The sequence below is a fragment of the Pyrgilauda ruficollis genome, unplaced genomic scaffold (assembly GCF_017590135.1).
Source record: "Pyrgilauda ruficollis isolate IOZ18807 unplaced genomic scaffold, ASM1759013v1 scaffold28, whole genome shotgun sequence".
NCBI classification, from domain to species: Eukaryota; Metazoa; Chordata; class Aves; order Passeriformes; family Passeridae; genus Pyrgilauda; species Pyrgilauda ruficollis.
Window position 1 is genome coordinate 996,084 of NW_024524155.1, and position 24,488 is coordinate 1,020,571.

At 36.4% G+C, this 24,488-nt stretch overlaps 1 protein-coding gene across 3 annotated transcripts in view; it reads right to left on the reverse strand.

Annotated features, from left to right (window-relative positions):
* The window catches only part of SLC25A21 (solute carrier family 25 member 21), a 237,352-nt gene that overhangs the window by 49,780 nt on the left and 163,084 nt on the right, over positions 1 to 24,488 (reverse strand). For all 3 annotated transcript variants that reach the window (XM_041472082.1, XM_041472081.1, XM_041472083.1), the window contains exon 3: positions 7,615 to 7,698. In XM_041472082.1, the coding sequence (XP_041328016.1) occupies positions 7,615 to 7,698 (84 nt within the window). The remainder of the gene's footprint in view (positions 1 to 7,614; positions 7,699 to 24,488) is intronic.

Consider the following 24,488-nt stretch of genomic DNA (forward strand, 5'->3'; position numbering starts at 1 on the left):
AGGTTAAAACTATATGATTATCAAAATACGTGGAAAAAAATACTTGAACCTTTAAAAAATGAAGATCCTACACCCAATGTGAGTGTGCCACCAGTGGCCTTAGCAAATGAAAACAACTAATGCCAGTTAACGTCTGGCCTGTTTACTTCTAAGATGCTTTTAAGATTTACATGATTTTATTGTGTTTTGTTCCTATGGGAAATAAATAAGCATGTGTTTCATCTTTAAAGCACATGATTCTCAAAAGTGATTCTCTTTAAAAGAGTGTTCTTGTTTACTGCATTGCCATATATACCCGATTAAATTTTGCAAGTAAAACGTGTGTCCGTCAGCAATAAAAATGTGGTTAGTCAAATGCTGCCCTTAGTTACACCACCATAACTTCACTGTATTTCAGACAGCTACACACATAAAGTTTTTCACATTCCAAAGCCATTTTTTTTATGTTTTGAAGTGTTAACATATGAAGATGGGGGTAGGGAACCTCCAGTCAGGAGCAGAGAATTCTTGCCTGAATGGGATGATGAAAACCTCATGACAGTAACATCAGTAAACACTGCTGACTCTGGAGCCAGTGCGGGCTGTGGAACGGGGAGCTCGCCTTGCACTCAGGATATCCAGCTTCAGGCCCGAACCTGCCACTACAGCCATGTCTGCCCTCATCAACTACTTCATAAAATGAGCTCCTGGTTAAGTCTTCAGAAAACTGCTGAATTATTGATACTGAACCTGTATCAAATAAGGCAATTTTGTGTCCAACACGTGCGTTCCTCAGAACTTTGATGTTAAGGGGCTATCAGGGGCCAAATAGGCAACATGGTGTCGGGCTGCTCTGTGAGAACCACCCGTGTGCATGCTCCAGTCCAGGTCTACTTGACTCTGCTTGACTCACCTCACAAATCGATATCCCCATCTGTACACTTGAGATAATGGTACTTCCTTCTTTGTGAAGTGTTTTGAGACCCATTGGTTAAAAGAACAAGTATCATCTTTATTTTGTGACTCACTAGTGTTGCAAAAGCATCACTTAGATTTGCTGGCACTGGATTAAGAACTGGTTATACACAAAAGAAAGCCTAATGTACATCACCTTCATATAAATACACAAAAGATGTCTCCTTTGTGGCCACATTTGATCTAAAACCTTTTGAGTATCATATAAATCAATATATAAAATTAAGTTATCATGGAAATTCTGTCAGTCAAATTTTATGCATTCCTTTAATCTTGAAAGTAGTCTTTATGATTACTTTATTCAAGGCTATACCATCTTTTAAATTTTATGGCTCAGCACCCATTTAGAGTAAGAATAAATTTGATGGTTTTAAGACGCGAGCCCAGATAAAATAGAGACAAGGAAATGAAACTGAAAACAGTAAGACCAGATATTGCACACAGGTCCAAGTAAACCAAGGGGTAAAGTGAGAGTAATTGGCACAAGAGCAGTTTTAGGGAAAGAAAATCTATCACTGTGCATATATATGTTGTGGACTATAAAGAAGCAATTCTTACTAATTAGCCAGAAGAAATTCTGAAATTCTTTGATTGTGGGGCAAATCAAAGAATTTGATTTAGTCTATGCTAAGGCATTGTTTTTCTTTTCACTGCAGATATGTGGCACCAACTTCCCCCAGGGCCATGTGGATCCTTGCTTCGAAACTGCACAGGCATGAGGACACTTGCTGCAGAGTGCTGTGTTCAAAAATAAATGCACTTATTAAAGAGTTGATACATTCAATTATGTACTATGAGAATTTGCTATGTCCATACCTAAGTTTGCAAGCTCATGCTCCCTGAAAATATACAAATGCTAGCTTTTCTAAAATGGAGCCTTTCTTCTTTAAAGATGTACAAAGCAAGAACAAGGGTTTAAAGATTCAGCCCTAAGACATTAATTTTATTCATAAAAGCCAGCAGATTTAACACAGGTTCCCAGTTTGAGCCACTATATTGTCCTTTATAATTTCAATTAGAGCTCTCAATTCAACAATTTTTTATAAAACTTAATTGAGACTTTATGTTTTGATTACATTATTTCACACAGGAATGTGGTAATTATTTCTGATACTCTACGGGTTTTTAGTGAAGTCTGCAATAAACACAATAGTATGGTAAGAAGATGCCAATGTAGAATAATGTGATCCACAGAATAATTCTGCTACATGGCAGATGAAAAGAAGAAAAATTACCAATATACTATGAACTATCTGGATGCATCAGGAAATATACAGATAGACATTTTGGTGGTGCAGTACTTTTTTTTTTAGTATCTTCAGGCTCACTTTAGCAAGGCTGGTACAAGTATTATGAGTTTGTAAGTGTGAGACAGGCCAGTAGGACTAGAAGAGAGATGGATCTATATATAGATTTTTTTTCTCTTGAAGTACAAATGCTAGCAGACTTTCCTCAGTGCTCAGATGGAAGTTACTGTTCCTGAAGTGGAGGCAGAAAAGATACCTGTACTTCAGTTTGCAAGATCACAGGTTCTGAAACTGTCAGTGTAGGTGAGTCTCTACTAAGAAATAAGATTCTTGAATGTAGCAAGCAGTCATGGGTCCAAGTTCACTTCTGCTCCTCCTGGTCTCAAGTGCTAATAAGAAACTAAGGAGTGGGGCAGATAGCTCTGTGTGTGGGGGGAAATAACATGTTAATCTACAGCTTCTGCTTTCTCAGAACACTGAAAGCAGAGCCTTAAGTCTGCTCTTTCAATACCACAAGAATTTATGCCTCTAGTAAGTTGAAATTAATCTCTTCTCCATAAATGCACACTGGGAAAATGGGTTTTTGGCTGAGTGACCATGTCATGCCTACCTGGCTGGAAATTTCATTGAAGGCTTCAGGTGAAGGATATTATTTGTATGCTGTGCAACCCTTACTTGGGAGCAGGAATGGTCAGTGGTGATGTTGGTGAGTGCCAGAGACTGGTGCTTGCCTGCATGGCTGCCAGCTCTGCCAGTCTCCTTCCCTGACCTGCTGGCATTTAGCAGCAGCAGAGTGTCTTCTGAAGCCAGGTGGGAGAGCCAGGCTCAAGAGCACTGCTGCAGTCTCTACAACACTTGTTGCCATGGCATAGAAGGCAAGACAAAGGAGAGTGCTAGCAAATTCCTTAATTGATGCATCATCGCTGATATCACATAAAACAGGAGCCCTCCAGCTTCTGGATGTTTGCTGATGACTCTGCACTCATCCAGCTCCTGCTTAGTCTTGGCTGTTCTCCCACATACTCCACCCATAGCTGACAAGTTTTATGCAGCTTTATAACCCCATTAATGTATGAGTCAGGGTGCTGCTTATTAAAAAAGAAGGTGTGTGTGGTCATACAGACAATTATAGGTACAAGAGAGGTAAGGTGGTGCTGAGAACAAGACAGGAATAATTATAAAGTTATTGGACTGTGTAAATGTGGAGGTAATTGCTCCATCCCAAAGCAAATTAAACATAAATAATCAAATAACTCAGCAGAAGTAATGAAGTCTCAAATTAATGAGAATTGTGTTTTGCACTTTCCCAGGACCATCTAGCTCTAAGAAAGGCCAACAAGCACTTTAAACTCTAACTTATTGAAGTGTTGAATTATAAAACTGGAATCCAGGACACTACTACCCTTCCTATTTCAGGCAAGTTAACAAATGTGAAAAATTAAGAGATTTCTTGACTGAGTGTCCCAAAAAACCCCAACTATAACCCAGAACATTTACTGTTAAAATTATGAGCCCATGAAAATCCAAGTTTATAAGAACAAAGTTGTTTACAGACTTCAAATAAAAGCATCCATCATTTTAATGCTGTAACTGCAGATTAAGACAATGCAGATGGGCATAATTTTCCATTCTTAATATGAGACACAACACCATGTGTCTTTAATATAGATACAACATATACATTCAGCTAGAACATTGGTTTATTCTTACATTTCAAATTCCAACTTAAGTCACTATCCAAAAAAAAGTAAGTGAGTACAAATGCAGCAAAGATCGTGATAGTACAAAGATCAGTCTTTTAACACAATCTAACATGTTATTTGTAGGATCTGCAGAGAATGAAAAGTTTTCTCTATTAATGCTTTGAGTTAATCCTGTATCCAAACATTTTCCCCAATAAGCATCAGATTATTTTTATGTTGGCTATAAAGCTGTCACTCCTCAATAAACAGACATGCTCCTGGTGGGTTTACCTCACTGTCAAAGATCTGTCAATTCATGCATCATCTCATAAGTGGAACCAGAGAACCTTTGCTGCACAGCTCCTAGCAAATCCAGCTGAGCAGAGGTTGCTCATCACCTGAGACGATTCCCACCACTGCAGCTCCTGTGCAATTGGTAGTGACTGGATGCTCCCAAAACAAGTTCACAAAATCCCTGAAGTTAATAGTTCTGCCTCCCTTTAAAAGAAAGTTATGTGACCTTCAATGCTCTGCTCAACTGAGCCTTCGTTTTGTGAGTCTCAATTAAATTTTATGTTTTGTGACTCCCATTTTCCTGTAAGACAAGAAAAGAGTTCAAGGGATGGATCCTTTGAAGAATTTAATTCCCCATGAAGAAAATGTATTTCCAATTACAGAGATACTCAAAGTTTGGGGGAAGGGAGTTTTTGTAGAACTTTCTGTTGGTTTTTTGTTTGTTTTTGTTTTTTTGGTTTTTGTTTGTTTTGCTTTTGTTTGGTTGGGTTTTTGTTTGTTTGTTTTTTTTGTTTTGTTCAAAGATTTCTAGTGTTCTGTAAAGATGAAGGAGTTTTCTGATTCTTTGAAATGGACATTGTTCTGTTAGTGATTAGACAATTACTTCCTCTGTCCTTTTAGTTGTAATGAGGATCAAATCAGAGGGATGGTTAAAGAATTTTGGCAGTTATTTGTGATGGAGCTTTCTATGAAATCACCAGATTGCTCCAATGATACTGTAGTAACATAGTACTTGTTGATTTTCAGTAAGAGCCACTGCAGCAAATGAATCATTTGCATATGAGTTCATAAAAATAAAAAATTCCTAGGCTGACTCTGCATACTTAACCCCAACATAACAAGGGCAAAAATTTAAGACACAATGAAGTGCCTCACCTGAACTGGGCTTTGACATTCTGGCTTACTTTAGGTGCTACTACTGAAAATGTAAGTACAAATCAGCATAAGCAATATTCCCAAATGTAAACATTTTCAGGGACAGGCCATTAGTAACACTTCTTTTCCCATTGTGTTTCTTTATTTAGTTAGGATTTTTTTTGGTCGATTTAACGTAAAGTCACAGATGCCAAAAAGGAATTCAGACCACTGGAGAAAGATGCCTAAACCCTTTTTCATTTAGTTTAGTTCTTTTCACTTTAGTTTATGCCTAAACTCTTTATAGATTTAGATATTTAGATATTTTCAGAAAATGCCACACACCATCGGGGGTGTTTCATATTGCCAATATGAAATAAACATGGGGCATAAATGAGTTTCTTATACCCTCCTCACAGACTTACACACCTGAGTCTGAACTCCTCATAACTGATTTTGTTTGCTTGGTATCTGAATGTGAAGCCCTTTCTTGGGGGTCTCTTCTGCATACTTTTGTGGCCACACAAGGAATGGGTTATCAGGATTAAAGGTTTCCACAAACTAAAATAATTCACATTCCACCCTCACTTCCTTCACAGTTGTCGTAATCACCATGCTCCAGAAAACCAGACAACTTGTGCAGACAGGAATGAAAGACTCATGGAGTCATACAGGTTTTTCAGGATTAACTGATTTATTTTTCTTATTTTTATCTGAAATTTAACATTATAGTTCATCTGAGATTTTTAATCTCATTTTATTCCCCAGTGTTTCCTACTGGTGTCTGTTTAATGTGAACTTCTGCCTCTGTCTAACTTCCTGGAGAAAAACAGGTACTCATGACTTTTGCTTTTTGACTGCTTGTATTGACTGTATTGAGTGTTGACTGCTTTTGAAACAAGCAAGTAAAACTCTGTATTAGCTCTTGCCCAACAGAAATTTGGTGCAATCCACTGCTAAACTGTGATTTAAATATAGAATATTTTTGTGTAATCATCTTCTTTTTTCTGCTCACAGATTCATGACTTGTTACAGACATTAAAAATATCCTGGATTATTTCCAGTATCGAGGCACAAGAGTTTCATAGGAAAAAAACAATGAATAATCAATTACCTTGGAAGGTGTCTCTTGATTTAGACCCTTTCTCCAGATATGAAAAATACTAGAGAATTAGGATGAGATAAACATTGTTTTCATACTCACTGACTTAAATATTGAAACTATTTTTCTATTTAAAAATAGTTCTACATTATTGTGAATATTAATACCTCAATAGTTTTCATTTGAGAAGCAATACAAGTTAGCATAAACCCAGCCTAGAAAACCTCAGAAGCCACAGATTATCATTTGTGTGGAATCTTTTTAGCTTTTAAGCTTTTTAATGTCTTTTGTAGGGAAAAAGACAACATTAATCTCTCAGCAAAAAGGAATTTGCAACTAATAAGGGCAGCTGCAACAACTTCCTCTTTCAACACCTCAATGAAACTTCTTTGTATGTCCCTTCTCATTTCAAACCATCTGGTTCTATATGGATGTACTTAGGTAGTTCAGCTTAGCTAAATCTCACTGCAAGAAACAAAACTCGTCTAGTTATTAATTTTCACTGCTCGTCTCACCTCTGTTTTTCCAGTGCAGCTTGTGTATGCAAGAAGTCAATGCACCTCACTGCACCTATACTGTCTCCACACCCAGCATCTGCACCACTATATACAGCAGCAGTCCCATTTTGATGAATATTTAGGTTGGACTCATGATCCAGAGGTCTTTTCCAACCAAATTGTTGCTGTGATATATGGATTAAAAAAAAAAAAAATTGGGTTGCTATGGTATTAAAAAACTTTATGGAAATCCTGCCAGCTACTCAAAGCTGGGTTTTACTAATTAGAGTTACCTTGATTAAAGGCTAGCTTCCAAAGAGCTCCTGTGGATAACAGGCTTAACTTTAAGCATATGATTGATCCCATTACATTCACTGGCTTTAACTGGACTGCTCATAAAATTAAGCCTATATTTAAATGCCTTTCTGGATCAGAACCCAACTCCCTTAGAAGAGCTCAGGCTTAGAGCAGTGGTATCTTATGATGCCAGTATGATTCAAGCAACTGACGAACATACTTTTTTTTTTCCATATTCTGTCAAACTGAGAAGCTGTGGAATTTTGCTTACACATTTCCTGGAAACATTGTCTCCCACAAGTAACTAGGAATGCCATTTCATCAGAGCTTGTAACAAGTGATACGCTCAGCCCGAGCTAGTTACTAAACCAGGATAAGACAGATGAGTGAAGACACAGCAATACACTGATGCAGCCACCCTGCCCCAGTGCTGAAGCAGGGATTGCACCACTGTCTCAGTGAAGCTGTGCATTTTCTCTTTGGTTATAATAACAAAAAATGGCATTGTGAGTCTAATTTAGACTAATCAAGACTTTTCAAATTGTGCTCGTTATGTAAGATTGTGTTTGCCAAATTCTTGCAATTGCAAAAAGAAGAGTGGAATATAAAGAAGATCTAATATCTGGAAAATGGGTGATTAAGAAAGGTTGCATAAAATTGACAATTTAAAAAACATATACTCTTACCCTTCTCGTTGGAAAATAGTCCTAAAACAGTCCCCCAGGCTCTTGTAACTGGTTGGATCAGTTTTCCCTCTTTGAATTTGGAACCTAAAAAAAATACAATTTACATCACAGCATGAGAAGTCAGGGATTTTAAGTCACTTTTAACTTTCCAATTATTATATAAAAGGAGTTTTAAAGGGTTTTTTTTATGTCTCTGATTCATTATTATATACTGTTCCTGATATACTTATTAACACTGTTTTCATAGAAGCTGTTAAACCAAGGAAAAATAGAGCTTTAGTAGTAACTTTTTTTGTAGTTTATGGAACTCACAGTATAGCTATCACCTTTGACATTTACACCTCTTTCTAGTTGTTTGAAAAATAAGCTGTTAACCCTGTGCCTGATCCAAAGCCCACTGAAACTAATGTGAGTGTTTGAGTCTTTTGAAAATGTGGAATGTAATACTATCGTGTGTTGCTCATTTTTATATCTGACACAATTACCACAAAAATCAAGCAGAGACATGATCAGATATTAGAGCACCATTCATTTTTCATAATTCAATAATAAGATGAACAATAAAACCAAGCAATGAATTATTCTAATTGAAACCTTATTTTCTCTGTTCAGATTTTGACAACAATAAAAATTTCAACATGAAGCCTGTGGCCTTGAAAGAAAAATCAAGATTATGATTTAAGATTGTAAACTATTTATTGTTATGATTTATGGATAGCAACAGTGAGTTTAACAAACTATATTATTTTACTAAGTATCTCAGTTAGAGGATCCTATTTCTTTCAATTTCAGAACTGCAGCTGGCACATTCAAGTAAATAGAATGGAGATATTTAGATTAATTTTTAGCAACATAACTTCTTTTTAAACTCCTGATTACCAAATAGCACAAAAAAAAAATAAAAAGAATATTGCTGTTGGCAATTCCAGTCTAAAACAGCCCTACATCAGGCAACCACTATACTGGTTTTATCCCTGGTTACAATAATAATCCTGGTTTCAAGGAATAATTTGCATTATGGTCAAGTACACCACTTGCCACAGGTACACTGCTGTTCTGAGAAACATCAATTGTTACTTATTCTGATCATGACACTGGATCTCATTTATATGAGATAATGAATCAAGGCATTTTTAACTCAAGGTTAAATAGCAATTTTCTCCTCTCTCACAGAATTCAGTAAGGTCAAGTCAACATTTGTATTGCGGCAAAAGGCATTCATTGTTTTGAACATCAGTATTTCTGTGCTAACACAGCTAAAATTTTCTTCAATTTGAGGAAAAAAATTCGAGTGATGCAATTCTTTGGGTAATTATGAAGGCAAGCCCACACCTTTTTTAAAACAGTTAGAAGGAAACACTGAGTCCTCCATAGTCCTAATAAAAGTAGTTCAGGCACATCTGGGATCTCTATCTGGGGTAACCTCTTTTATTAGCACAAGAACTTGCTGCCAAGTTGGCAGAAAGAAGAATGCTATTCAATAGGCTTACACTCAAATAAGAGCTGGTGCATAACATTTTGTCTGAAAAGATCCCTTGGGAAGGCTAATAGTTGAAAAAAATGCCTCAATGCCATCAGCATAGTCCAACAGCAATACCAGCTACAAAAGCTTTTACATTGTGGCAGTCAAGCAATCCAAATTATAACAGAACCTAGTTTCTATGCACATTTTAATATATTTAAGAGTTGATTGTTTATTCACCTCAGCTCAAAATTGTCTTTCTTTTTCTTAAAGAAAACTTGCAAAAAGTCACCTCATACTTTCTCAAAGTATTCAAAAACAATGTTTTTTCATCCCAAACTCTTTTCCTCAAGTTTCAAGATTTGGCCTCCTTGTAAACTCAAAAAAGTATCACTGTTTCTAAAACATCCTTTGAATAACACACTTTGTTCTCTTTTACCCTGCAAATGCTCAGCAATGTCCTACTTGCATATGTATAAGGCTCCCCACTAAATCATGCATGCAAAACTGTTTGTTGCACTGGGGCTTAAATTCCAGAGTCACAGTGGATCTCAACAACATAGTGAACATATTTATATAATTCTATTTAACAGCTTACACATTGGCAACTTCTCAACTAAATTTAAATGATTCAATAAAAATACGTCTTTTATAGCAATAATGTAAGTAATGGCATAAGAAATGCAATAATCCTGTAGGTAATTTATGCTTTATCAGATGAAGGATAACTTCTTGCTAAAGAAGTTAAATCAAAGAAGCTTTACATTTATTTCACATATTTGTTTTAATATAGATAAGATTTTAGTGTTAAACGAGTCCATTTGTTACACTGAGTCACACAAATAACATATTCCTTCCTTTAGGGTTTTTGGATCCATTCCTTCCCTAGTAAATCTATTTTACAGCTTTAACAGCAATTCTAAAATACATGCCAATTATGTGCTTCAACCTAAATCTGCGAATTGGGTTCTTTGATTCAGAATTGCTTGCCTCAATAAAATCATGTGTAACTTTTTAATGAACTAACTAATTGATCACCAGCACTTATTATAAGAAGCTCAGGGAAGACTAAAAAAAAAAAGTTTGTTTGTTTTCCTGGAGACAGTAGCGGCAGCCTCTATTAGTAGTCTTAATAACACAGAAGAGCTAAAGCATTCCCTTAAAGAAAACCCCACCCTGGCCTGTTTTAATGATTGTTTAGAGGAATGAACACAACTGCGGGATATGTAATGGCTTTCTCTGCTTCAAATCCGTTCCTTTCTAAAAGCACTATAAAACCACTGAATTTCATGCATTTTTGAAAGTTGGATGGCTGCCTTGTATCCTTTTAGCTTTTGCTAGACCAAAAAAGATAAATTCCCCTCTAAATACCATTGGAGCACTAACTTCTGATCTAATAATTTTGAAGTGTGATGGCAGGCAGCCCTCAGTGACATGCTGAACAGCCATATGTGCAGGAATGCTTTCCCAGGGCTGGGATGGGCAACCTCCTACTCACTACCAGCATCCAACAAGTGTCAGAAGCCACTGGACACTCCAACACATTGTGTGTTTACTGCAAGCTTTATCACTTTAAAAATAAGCATCAGGCTAACTTTCCTCCCCTGTCATCTTCCTGCTCCTTGGCTTTCTGGGCAGAATGCTGTGGTGCTGAGCACTCCCACACCCTCAACGCTCACCGAGCTGGGGGAGGCTCTTTGCACCCTGGGTTGCCTCTTCCTACCTGGGACCAGCCAAGGCATTTACTGCCTGCCCCCTTGGCTCCTTGCAGCTCCCACATCCCTCTCCCATGCCACGAGGGACATCACATTTTCTTTTTCTGGCTTGTAGCAGCAGTCCAAAGGGCTTTGTTTTCCCTGTCCCCTTTGAATGAACAGTACCTCTGCAGTGGCCACACTAGACACCAAAGTGCCACACTAGATACCAAAGTGCCCTGATAATGTTTAAGAAGAGAACATTAGTGTCCTTTCCTGTTCACTGCAAAAGACACATGTTTGGGATCTCTATAAAAAGTGGGAACCATGTAAAACTATTTGAGGTTTTGGGGTCTGTTCAAAAGGCATAGAAAACTGATGATTTAAAACCATGAAAATATTTTAGCTTGCCCACACTAATCAGCACTGAAACTTCTACTTGTGAAAGGAATAAACCTAAATTATTGTTATTTTACTAGCATGAGAGAGAACATTTCTTTATGGTTATAACAGTCCTTGATCAATAAGTCTCAATGGGCTCTGCCTGAAATTCCATAATGTAGAAGATGCTTGAGTTCTTTCAGCAGTTCTCTGAACCACTTATCATTTAATAAGTGATCTGTCATGTTGTGGAGCAATGACTCTACACAAACACATAACACATGCATCTGTTTCCAATGCCTAACTCACAGTCCTTGTTGGTTTTTTAATAGCCAGCATTTCATTCTGAGTTCAACAAACTCCTCAGTCCAGATCATGCTTTTCTGGTCCCATTCCTATTGCAGAAGTCCTCTAGGTAATCTTTTCTAATAGAATCAATAACTACAGAAGAACAAATAGATGCCTGTGCTTTATGAAAAAAAGATTCTCTCACATCCCTCTATAATTTGCTAAATTTTTTGTTCACGTTTGCTGAATATCTCATCAAAGTTTTCTTGTGCACGTCTGCTACTACATTATCCAGATATTTATTGTTTAAAGCCTGTTTGCCACAACATTACCTAAAAATCCTCCCTGTTTTATTCACTGATCTGGGCTGGAGAAAGTTTTCTAATTCATATTGACATTGTTTTAGTCATCTTAAAATCTAAAAAGAAGAAATCAGCATTTTCATATCTAGATTGAAGCACATAGTGAGCATTTAAGTCCCAGTTATGTAGGACAACCCCAATGTGATATGGAGCAGTCTAGACTTGTCAGATTCTTGCCACTGGATTCTCATGCATAAATTCCAGAATTTCTTGCTTTTTTATGCAGCACTGCTGACTAGTTTCTCAATCACAGAGTTCAGAGGGAAAGAAAAACACTGACTCAGAGAAGCAAGCTTTATACCAGGCTGCAGTGCTTGCCAAGGAGTGGCAGCCTTAGCTGTATTTTCCTTCTCTGCACATCTCAGTAGGATTTTATCACATGCTCTACTTGGTTTTGAATACAGCTCCTAACATTTCCATTCATGGCTGGGGTTTGTGCAGTACCAGAGCAAATAAACTTGGGAACTGACGTATATAGATGCCATACAGAAGATAATTACATGGCATAACAACAAAATAAATTAAAATATCTGTGCAACTTTAATTTTAAAAGAACTTTAAAATAAATGTATAGTTCTTGGAAAACTGAAAACATGTACAGCTTTTTTGCACTTTCAGTAATTCCCATGATTCCAGACACTCCTAACTGTATTTACCACACCCTAATATGTTGATAAAAGAATGTATAGTCTGAAGTTTTATATAAATATACATTATTTAACAGTTACATACAATAAAATAAAATAACTGCCTAATATTTTAAAAAGATTTTGATTTGTTAAGTTAAACATTTATGCAGGTGTTACTATGAGTGATATCTACTGATGCTTAAATTTCATGCAAAACTTTGGACTGGAAAACGGACCTCAATAATATAATTTATTTCACTTTTTGGCTTAAGTTCTTTGAGTTGCTTATGTTACTTACAGGATAATAACTAAGTTGAGAGTATAATTCTGCTACTTATTTTAACAGTAAGTCACAGGAGCTGTTAAAGAGCTGAATATTACTTTCCAAACCAACAAAAGCCTAATTATTTTAAGCAAAAGATAGAATTTTGCTACTGCCGAAGTTCGTATTTTGAGTGTTCAAGTATTGCTATGATGATATTTAACTGTGAAAAGCATATAAGAATATAATAAAATAGTAACATAAAGAACAGGTAAGGAAGAGAATTTATTCCAGTTATTCTCCACACTAGCTATAGATTTGTCTCAGATCTATGGTAGTTAGATTTTTGTAGCTGGATTTTCTTACAGTTCATATATACATTGCAGAAATAAACCAGAACCTTATGTAGTGAAGCATTACAAAAAATTATTTCAAAATTAATCAAAATTAATTTCATTTTGTTGGAATTAATGATTCTTGTTAAGTTTATTCACCTCTTTGAATTTTGGAGGAATTTGTTGCGCTTTTTAACAAAAAAAAAAAAAAAAGAAAAAAAGAGGAAAATAATAAAAATGGAAATAATTGTAAAGATACCCTGACAGCTTTCTCTGCAGAGGTAATTTTTATATCAGTTAGAACATCAGCTATCAGCTATGATGGTAAAATAAAAAACTACCAAATGGATGATTTCTCAGATTTACAAATGTGTTTATCAAATATTGCATCTCATAAATGTGCCTATTCCATACCTTATCTCTGTCTGATTGTAACCCAGGTCTGTTCTGTCCTCTTGCTATCTGATTTGTACTTTGACTCTGAGAAAAATACCTCAGAAATTGCCATGAAAAATAAGTAGGGCAAAAGGAGGAACCACCAGCAGCAGATGAGAAAGGAGCAACTGCCCACATCTGAATGAGGGTATATTCATGGAAAAAGTTACAGCTAGATCAACAACAGACTTAGCAATTTACAGCATAATTTAGATGGAACACATTGGCTGTTCTGATCAAACTGGACCCAGTAAGATCATCACCACCTCTTGCCTCCTTTTAGATTGGCTAAAATAAATTTATCTGAATCCTCAAAAAACACTTGGTCTAAACCCTTTCAGCCTCAATGAAGAGAACTTACCATCCATAGCTTACTCTGAACTTACAATTTTTAACACGTATTTTCCCTGAAGTGCATCATTAAATACAAAAACTGTGAATTCTTAAACATGACAAAACAGCTTCTCTCATCCAGTTCTCTGAGTGCGACTCTTACTCTTAGACCAGAGCAAGGTACACTAATCAGAAAAACAACTTCATCTTTCCTGTACTTCCTTTTATAGATTACTTTCCGCCCTCTCTTGCTTTTCTATTCAGGCTAAGCAGCACATCATTCCATCAAAAATATCAGTGGGAAAAAGAACGCAGTACAGTAAATATATTTTTATTTCTTTAATTTTTTTAGACACTAAAGCTGTGTTTTTCAGCTACTAATGAAGAACCCTTCTGATTTTTTTTCTCCTGTATTAATTCTTCCATTGTGTGCATGGGACAAACATGCAGTAGCTATGACATCAGAAGGAAATTTTTCTTTACATGTAGTTTTAAAAAATATTAATGAAAAAAATAACTTCACCAGAAGCAGGTCACATTATCCCATTTAACTGTTTCATGCAGATCTACTCTAGTAATATTGCAAAAGAATAACAAAAAAATGTAGTCATAGCACTTACATATGAATAATTTCATGTTTTCCCAAGGAAGAAATTCAGCAGAAACTAAGTTCAAACAACAAATATTTTAATAATCTAATTCCATTAATGACTGTGTGTGTGGAGGGGGAGTTCTAAAGAACAAAAACAAAAGAAGCGAAAACCAAAACTTTTCCATTCCACACTAAAAACTAAAAATCCAGAGAAACCTCATGAATGATTTTACTTCATGGATGAAAATGCTGAGAATACTTGACTTCATGTTTCACAACAAAGTGGACAGATGGATTGAGGCTCCAGGCTGGAGTCCTCCCCACCTACTGCACGTACAGAGCTGCAGCGAGAGCTACCTGTCTTCCAGCTCAGCCTCCAGGGCCTGGAATGTCTTGTGTCTCCCAGGTCTCAGATACCACTGGCAGCTGTGGGATTCTACGAGCTCCTCGTAAGTATCAGCCTTTCCTCATGGTTAAGGACTTGCAAATAATACGTATTTTTATTATCCTTTAGAAAAGTCTCCAGTGTTCTTCTGTGTGAAAAGCCTATCCACAAGTCCTGCCAGAGCAGGAAAGCTCCGCTGGCCGCCCTGCCAGTGCTGTGCTGTGTACAAGGCACAGCTCTGTCACCGAAGCTTTGCTTTGGCTGCCTAGATACAGTTCTGAGCACAACATAAGATGACAGCAATGATCATAAAAGGGACAGCTATTTGAAAGATCACGCAGTATTTTGTGTGAAGGATTGTGCAATACACGTGGCCTTAACACAACAGGATCAGCCAGGATGTGCTGACTGAAAAAGCAATAGGCAAATTTAAGCACGACTTGTGTTGTCTGTCTGCATCTTCCTGTGTATAAGGCACCTAGTTACACTGGTGAAAGAGTCTGCAGAAATCAGTAACGATAAAAAGAGCATTTTGTTTTTTACAGTGATGGTTTATTTCTGAAACCTTTGTAATCTCTATTTCCTAAGTGAAAGCACACCCCCCCCCCCAAAAAAAAAAAAATCTGAGGACTTTTTGAGCCTTATCTAAACTGGAAAAATCATTCAAAATGGCAACACAAGGAATAATTTTGTATTGTCAGAGATGATGGAGCTATTTGTATGATTTTAAGTATGAATAGCCACTTATAGCCTAAGACATCAACAGAAGAAATCTGGTTTTCATTAGTTTTGAATAAAGTCTTATATGTTTTCCTTCAAAAGAGCTTATAGAGAAACAACGGACAAACTGATGAGGAATATAAACTAATGACTAGAAGACATTTCACAACAACTCATATATTATATGATAATTATATTAAGACATGCACTCTCCTGTGCGTATGCAGTCTTATTTCAGGGAAAATGAGAATGTGGTTTGGCTGATTTCAGTGTGAAACATGCCTGCTTAAAAAGTGTTCAATTATTTAATCTCAGTTTAACTTCAATTACAAAAATGTATGTCCTTTCTTGACCTCTTGTTGGAAGGCAATTCTCATGTCCTGTGACACTTTACTGAGCTTCTGGAAATTAGAGTTGTTAAAAAATTTAAATGTAGGTATGATCATTTCACCTATCAGTTAAGTAATACCAGGTTAGAGGAGTAATTTTGCTGCCTTTAAATGGTAAGGTTATTCTCCATTACTCCAAAGAGATGTAAAGACAAATCTCAACACAGCTTTGTAAACTCAAACACGTGTCTGATTAGCTACAGAAAGTCTTCAAATGACCACTCACTGGTCACTACTGGACAATACCTGAAATAAAAACAGTAATCCTTGCTCTAAAACTCTTCCAGTTTCAGAAAATGTAGTAAAGATCTACATGCTACTGGAAAAAGTAATATTCTTCCTCTACAATTTTTGTAGAAAGGGCCAAACACTTCTACACAGTTTTCCCAACAAAGCTTTGATCTCAGTGTCCGTTATGGAAATCTCACAGCACCTCTCCTGAGAAGGCAGAAGAATTTTTTTGCGGCGTTCTGGCATGAAGATGTAGGGGGAGGATTTTTAGGTGGGTTGTTCAACACTTTTCAGTATTCATTAACATTTTAAGTTCTTTGATGAGATCAATCCCCTCACAGCTGAATGTATTCTTAATTTTTTTTTTTTTGGTGTTAAAATGATTTAGCACAAAAAATTTTCAAACCACAACAAAATCTACATTACACTTACTCCCTATGGTCAAAGTAAGAAAGAAAACAAAAAATATCTTTTCTCCCAAAGGAAAGAAATGGCCAAACACAGAAATCCAAATTCATTTTTAGAGGAGAATAGCCAAAATCAAATTGTGAGTTGCTGAAAGAAGTGTTAGTTTTGTGCTGGAAAATATTTGAAAGGGAAACAATTTCATTAATATATTGTGGCTGAGATTTTTTAAATACTGGAAAGGATGCAACCAGACTTGCTCTACTGAAAAGTACAGCTAAATACCTGCACTTGAAAGCATTAACACACATGCCTTTTCTCATTAACAGACAAACCACTTTAAATGACTAATAGCCAATTCACATAATAAGGACATTGCCTGGTATGCATGTGCTGCTTCCACAAAAAGACTACTTTTTTCCTATTAAATTGTATGGCTAAGTGACAGAAAACATAGAGACTTAAACAAGCAAGATAAGGATATTCTGAGTTAAAGACTGAAACTCAATTCCTACCCACCCAGCTGTGCCCCAATATTACAGTTTACGTGGAATTCATTGTTGACCAGTGCTGAGTCGATAAGGACAAGAATTGCTGAGATCTCAGCAATTCTTAACATACAGTAGGACACAACAAGGCAAGTTAAGGATGAAATTTCCTCTGAAGCACTATGACTTTCACTGCTGTGGTGACTTACAGTAAAACTAGTGAAATATTGGAGCACGTGCATTCTGCAATTCAATTAATCAGAAATAGTGCACATCTGTAAAAATCAAAACAAAGATGTATTCCCTTAACTCCAAGGAAAGTTTTCGGTGTGTTCAAATTGTAGCTTGCCAGTTCTTTTAGAATCCACAGATATATAAAGACACATTCAAGAAATTTCGGCGTGTAACACTAAAATTTATCCTAGTAAGCAAGGAGAAACCTTTGACACCTATGAGTATACCCTATTAATTCACTGTATGAAGATAAGAAAAAAAATAAAGGAAATGAGTTCTCATAAATTCAACTTAATGTAGTGGAAAAACAACAGCTATTTTCAGACTTCAGTGGATTAATTTTTATTTTTCTAACTCATATTATTAACAGTTAACAACAAAAACTAATGCTAAACAAAACTCAGGAGAATCTAGAATGCAGGTTGCACACTGAGGTCAGAAGAATAAGTTTGAATATTCAAAGCTGTTGTTAAATCACAGTTGTTGCTACAAAACTGTCAGGATACTTTTTTTTTTTTGCAAATAGCCCCACACATTGAGATTATTTTTCTTATTTTTAAATACACTTTTGAAACCACCAAAGTTCAACTTCGAGTACTTGACATCCCAGTTTTATACAATAGAAAATAATGCTGTAATGGAAATACTAACAGGGTCTTGACAACAGCTGTGTAAGGCTGCACCTTTATATCACAACAAACTCTTCCAGCTGAAAAAACTCACTCATTACCCAGGATGGTGTGGAAAAAAGATTGTTGTTGCTTCAGGAAAGACAGTTGCTTGAAAATTGGCATAACGTGGTGAAAATTATAAAGGAACATTACTTTTTTCCCCTGAACTCAACCTAACTACTCCAGAAAGTAATGCACAAATCATTCATTATAATGAGTCATAACAATGATTTGTGATCTTCCAAGTTTTCATTTTACGCCCCTCTGTTTTTCCTTAAAGACAGGAGGATAGACAAAGACTGGAAACTTTGGGTCATATGGATCACGGCACCACTGCTATGTCTGGAATTTTCTTATAAATATCCTATTGCTCTGAGGTTCATAGGCCTGACTGAAACAGCAGGGACGATCTCATTTGTACTTTTATAGTTGTAGAGGGATTTGCAAGAGTTAACACAATTTTCCATAATATTTCTTACCGACTTCAGGAATAAAGGGAGAGTTCCCTTTTTAATCAGTATCTGAAACACTGTTAAGTCTAAAGGGAAACAGGAATTCTTTCAGATTTAACAAGGCTTTTCCAAGTGCTGATAATTTTAAAGGTAAAAAACAAGGCAAGTTTTGAAAAAGAGAGGATTTCAGCAAAGCGCTTGTGGGCAGCACTCAGTGCAGTAGTCTGGAGGATACACTTTTCAGCAGATTTTACTACTTTCTTGCAGCCTTGTGCCTTTTAAAGATTAAAAGATTATTTTTCCAAAAAGAAATGGTAAATGATTCCTTTTGAGTTCATGAAAATATTCAAATCAAGGAAGTATTGTCAGGTTCTACTACAGTGATGTCTATCTCAGAAAACAAACTGTTTCACTAACCACCAGTGGGAAGCTAGAAAAGCACCTTCATTTTGTATAGTCACAGAAGTCTTTAAAGGCTTTCTGCTCACATTCTTCTCCAGGCAGGCAGGCAGGAAAACTATGCTAACATGGCTGATCTGACCCAGATATTGAGCTTGAGGACTGAAAAACAGAAAGAAGAAAAGGTAGTTTTGATGTTATCCATGCAATATTTCTCAGGGACTACTGTTCTGTTTCCTTACCACATTCAGTACCTCTTCCATGTAAACATTTAGTCAAGTCTTCATAATGCTACATGGATTCAGAGATAAAACTAACGCAACTATTGAATTGTTGAATGCCCACTGATAAATAAAATAGGATTGTTGAAAAATGACTGCTGGAAAAAAGTGGGTCTGCATGCTTATACAGAATTAATAGGCAATTACTATATATATATATATATATATATATATATATATATATACATGTATTTATATATAAAATGAGTAGGATCATGACCTTGCTGGCAAATTTCTGTGTCTTGTCTAATGCCAAACTGAGTAAGATTGCAATAAGCAAATGCTTAAGTGTTCAACATTAGAACACTTAAGAGTGTAGGCATATGCTCTTCCATCCTCTTTATCTTAGCACATATATGCTGGCTAATGGGAAAGCCAACTCGTTGAAAGAAGAACAGCACAATTTATCCTTTTCCTAAGCTGCCATACGATTCTTTCAAAGAACCAGCTGTATAGAGGTTTGCTATGTGATATGATGCTAGCAATAGCTTTAGTTGCTTCATTTTGGGTATAATCTTTGTGCAATATATGCGTATGTGCACATAAATAGGGATCCAAGTATTTGCAGGAATCAACCCTCCCTGCTAGGGAGTCTGAAAGGTGCCCAGTCTGAAGCATGAGAAGGGTCTGCTGTACCTAAATTTTGCAGAGTACATTGGAATTATCCTCGTTAAAAATCTAAAGTTTGTCCCACTTGTGGCCTGAACCCCTTCCAAACATGTAGCTGACCTTCAAGGTCTGCAGAAAGGTATCTCCAGTTTTATTACGTGCAGGGGACAGATTTTAGCCTTCTTTTTCAAGGCTTTCTTGAAAATGCAGACAGCCATGCTGCCTAACAGCTAAGAGATGTATCACCCACCAATTTATTAGAGGTCATTTATTAGAGGTCACAAGATGCCAGCTTGTCATTGGAACTGGCAGCAGAAACCACAGCCTCAGAATCGACAAACACTGCTGCTTTTGTTGCAAGTTTTCCCCATGAGCCTGTGGTCTGGGAAAAGGGCAAATAGTGAAAGTCAATCACAGGGGAATGAGTGATGGATATACAGGGAGTGGGCAAAATTATGAAAATAGGTGGGATAGAAAAGTATGGTGCTGAAGAAACCTGATATATTGAGCAGATGGAAAACCTTGAGGCAGATACTGGTCAAAACACAAGCAATGTATCTGCATCTGTTCCTTCCATCTCTAAAACCTATCAACAAGCACTGCAATTCTGCAAATTTCCCTTCTCTCTCTACTACTGCATTCAATGGATAGTATTAATGTGACATAATGATATCTGAATTAATATATGGTATTCATTTACTGTACTATACTGTATGAAATTATAATTTTTAAATTCATCAGCTCCCATTGACAATAAAAGGCACTTAAAAATATATAAGAGAAAGATATTTTAACTTTATATGAGGTACTTCTGTAGGACTTTCTACCAAAAGAATACATAGTTTTTAGAGGTTTTCTAGACTTACACATAATATCAAGTGGCATCTCTAACATGTCTAAAGTCCTTTTTTGGCTCAATGATATTCCTCTGCTCACTGTTCTGTTTACTTTCTGTTTATACTCCAGTAATTGCTGTTTTCCTTCTCACCACTAGAGTATATGTGTGCACAAAAATAGCTTCTGTAAAATACACAGAGAAAATACAGCGTGACTTAAGGAACTAATTTTCTTTTAAGGAATATGTGCAGAGAAAATGGTTCCATGTCTACACCACTGCTATAATTTATGTCAGAAGAATAATGTATTTCCAGATTTGTGTACTATGAAACACTTGACTTGTTTAATTTTTTGTCACTTTGTTTCTGTCCCAAGGGCTATGACTGTGCGAAGTTTCAATTAATATGTTGAAGAAGCTCTTTAACACAGATGATATGGCCAATTGCAGACATTTATTAAAAATGACTTCCTGATGTCAGAAATGGAAGAATTCTCAAAGTGAGCAACAAACCTTAGCCTTCAGGAGTAAAGAGCAGCAAAGAGTAGCTCAGGAGTAGATGAATAGCTTTGAGTAGTCATAGGAGTAGATAAGTGCTATGAGTGAGGAATGATATTCTTACAATGCTGAAGAGAGTCTGAATCAACCAGTAATAAACCATTTTCAACTCTTCTCTCCTCAGAAAGAGCTTTGCACACAAAGAAAAAGAAATCTCTTTTTGAAAAATCCCAGCTGATTTACATGGTATTTACACAGCTCATTCAAGAGGTACTTTGTAAAATGACTAAAAACTAATTTGTTTAGCTGAAACAAGCCCTCATTAGATTTCAAACAAGCTTTACAACAGAGCCAGGGTAAGAAAACCCCCACCATGTTATTTCATATATAAAACTGGAAACTGCAGGAAATGCAGATATGATAATTTGAATGGCTTTATCCATGTATGCATACATATACCCTTGTCTGTCCTGTAATTACAAGAAATAGAATTTTCTGTATTATGAAAGAAAATTTTTCAGGGAGAAAAAAATTAGACATATCACTAATCCTTCAAATGCCTTATTATGCTTGATATATGCTTTCATGTAAGTTAACTAAATGTAAATCAATAGATTGACATGTGCCACAGAGTTTAGATACTAATTTAACACCTCTGCATAAAGTTAGAGAGGAGATTTATAAAATCACTTTGAATTTATTATTTGTAGAAAGAGTAGACAAAAGTCTTTGAGGATTAATTTCATGCTGTGGGTTAAATTTCACTCTCACGATAGGCCAACTATTGCCTGGGGCACTACAGATAATGAACCTGACAAGGGATTAGCAAGGAAATACTTGTGTTATTATAAATCGTGTACACTTCCCTTTCTAACCAACTTCATCCTTCATGAGATTAACAAATTACACTCTTTGCCCATGTTTTAATAGAACACAAAGCTATGAGTGAACAAAAAGTACATTAGATAAGGTCTTCTCAAGGCATAAATAGCTACTAAATTTGGCTGAAAGATCCAGACCTCCTGAAGTGAGAACATAAGACATTTTATGTCAGATATCTCCAAGACTCAGAGAAACATTTGTACATAAAATCTGATTTAAGAGTATCAGCTGATGCAGTCTAAAATAGTTTATAGACAAATGTGCACAATGGAATTAAATGTAACACACAATCAGAGGAAATTTAGGGAGTGTTAATCTACCAGAGAGCCTAAAACAAGCAAAAACATTAATCACTCGGCTTCACTACAAACACTGGATTTACTAAAGACCTCAAACACAATTTATCGTGTGTAAATTAGACTAGAAGTTCCAGTGATGATTTTGTGCCCAAAGCCAGTAAATAATATCTATGATGTAAATATAGATTTTCTTTTTTGTATCTGATCCTTTTATCCTTTATTTTCTCGAAAAGCTCCAAACTTTTACATATAAAAACCAGCTTAATTTCTAGACAAGCCATGCTGAGCTGTGCTGCCATGCAATGGTAGTGAAATTGCATAAAGGTTCAAGTGGAAATCGGACATCACAAACTGGACCCTTTATTTATACACTACCATACAAACAGAAAGGCAAGAAAGAACTCCAAGCCCTGAACTTTCTTCTGCTGACCCAAATCAGCCTAGGATGGCATTCCTTGAATGTTAGAAATGGTAGTATTACTGCTAATGCCTTCTGAAGGGAAAAAGAATCCTAGAAATGGTTCTTGTAACATACCCCTCTGCACCTTTCAAAGCAATCAAGTGCAACCAGAAAAAGCAATTTTTCGTACCCTATTACTCTCCCATCTCCTTTGAAGCCAAAGTCTTCTCAAGACAAACCATCTCCAGTCTACAGCGCCACATAATTTCTAATCACCACATGGTAATCATCCATGCTAAAATACTCAGACATTTATTAGTGCTGGATTGCAAAAGGTGTGGACAATTTTTTCTTTTATTCTTCTCGTCAAAACAGCCTGGGCCTGAGCTCTCACTAGGGCTCCCTTAAACTCTCTGAGAGAATGTGACCTGAACAGGTTGTTCCTGGGCCCCAAAGGTGAGAGCTAATGATGCTGGAAAAGTATCCAGGTTTGTCTCTTTGCTCCTATATCATCTGCAAGTCAGTGAGCTCTGCTGTCCCTAGCTGTAGTTACAGAATGTCCCCATGAGTCACACTGAGCTGTGCCAGATGACTCAGATCTACTGCATGGCTCCTATTGTTCTTGTAAGACCAAAACTGAGAAAGAGGAATTTCACCATTGTGCTCTTGCAATATATCAGTATCATTTTCTTAGCATACAGCAGGCAAGAGTAGTATTTGCTGCACTTCTCTCTTAGCTTTCTAAATGGAGAGGAAAAATATAGTTGCATTAGGATGCTGATTATATGGGCTAATAACATTTAATATTTGAGAATTTGCCATTTTGACTCCTCAGCATCATATAACTTACTCTCTCTCTTAACTTACCCATACAGCTGAACCAGCTCTGCAGCCAACCATCTCCATCCCCTGAGATCAGACCTTTGGCCAAAGTTATTATAAATGAAGGACAAATCCTATTAAAATGACAACTGAGCATGGCTTATATTAAATAAATACTTGGAGAGTGTAATAAGTCCTGTGAGCCCTCCACACTTTTCCAGAACTGAAGGTGCTTAAGACAAGACTACTCAGATTCAGGTGGGCTTTGTACTGGGAAGACAGTCAAGCATTGCCAACATCTTACATCTTCCACTTGGAATGTAATTTGGTGAGTGGCTGCTCTGATGAGAGAGCCAACTTCAGATCACTGCTTGTTGCCAGACTCTGTTTTGCTGATGTAAATACCTACAAGGTTGTGGAGTAGAGAAAAAAACAAACAGTCCCCACCACTATGCCAAACTTTTACTATTAACCAAGATTGCTTCATTTTTCAGTAATTCAGCACTGCTCTTGAGCGGATTCACACAATTCACACCAAAATCACCACAGCTTTGATTTAAACAATTGCCTTCATCTTCCTGATGCAGTTTGTTCTGTTTTCTACCACAGGATTTCCTAAATATTCAGCATTATATGCATGAGGCTTATCATGACATGGTATGTGTGTCCCTGTCTCAGCAAGAATTAAGCTTACATCAGAAAGTGATGCCTTCATCTAAAGGAGCTAAAAGGAAAGACAGCAAGGAATGAACTGCTGGCAAGTAAAGCAGAAATGAACTGGTGAGGAAGAATCTGGGACAGGTTGTTAAAAAGGATAAAGAAGAGACACAGAAGGAACAGATTTGGTGGAAAAGGGCAGCCACTAGTGTACAGTGAAGTGAAAAAAAGAGATTATCAGACTAGAAAGTTAAAAGAAAATTAAGAAGAAATCACAAGTTGGAAACAGACATAAATGAAATGTGGGCCACAGAATCTGCAATGATTTATGCACATGCTTCATGATGCATACTTTAACAAAATTCTTTTAATCATTTTCAGACAGTAATTGCTTTATGATAATCATATTCTCTGCCTCTCTGTCATTTGTTTTTGGAAGTGGCA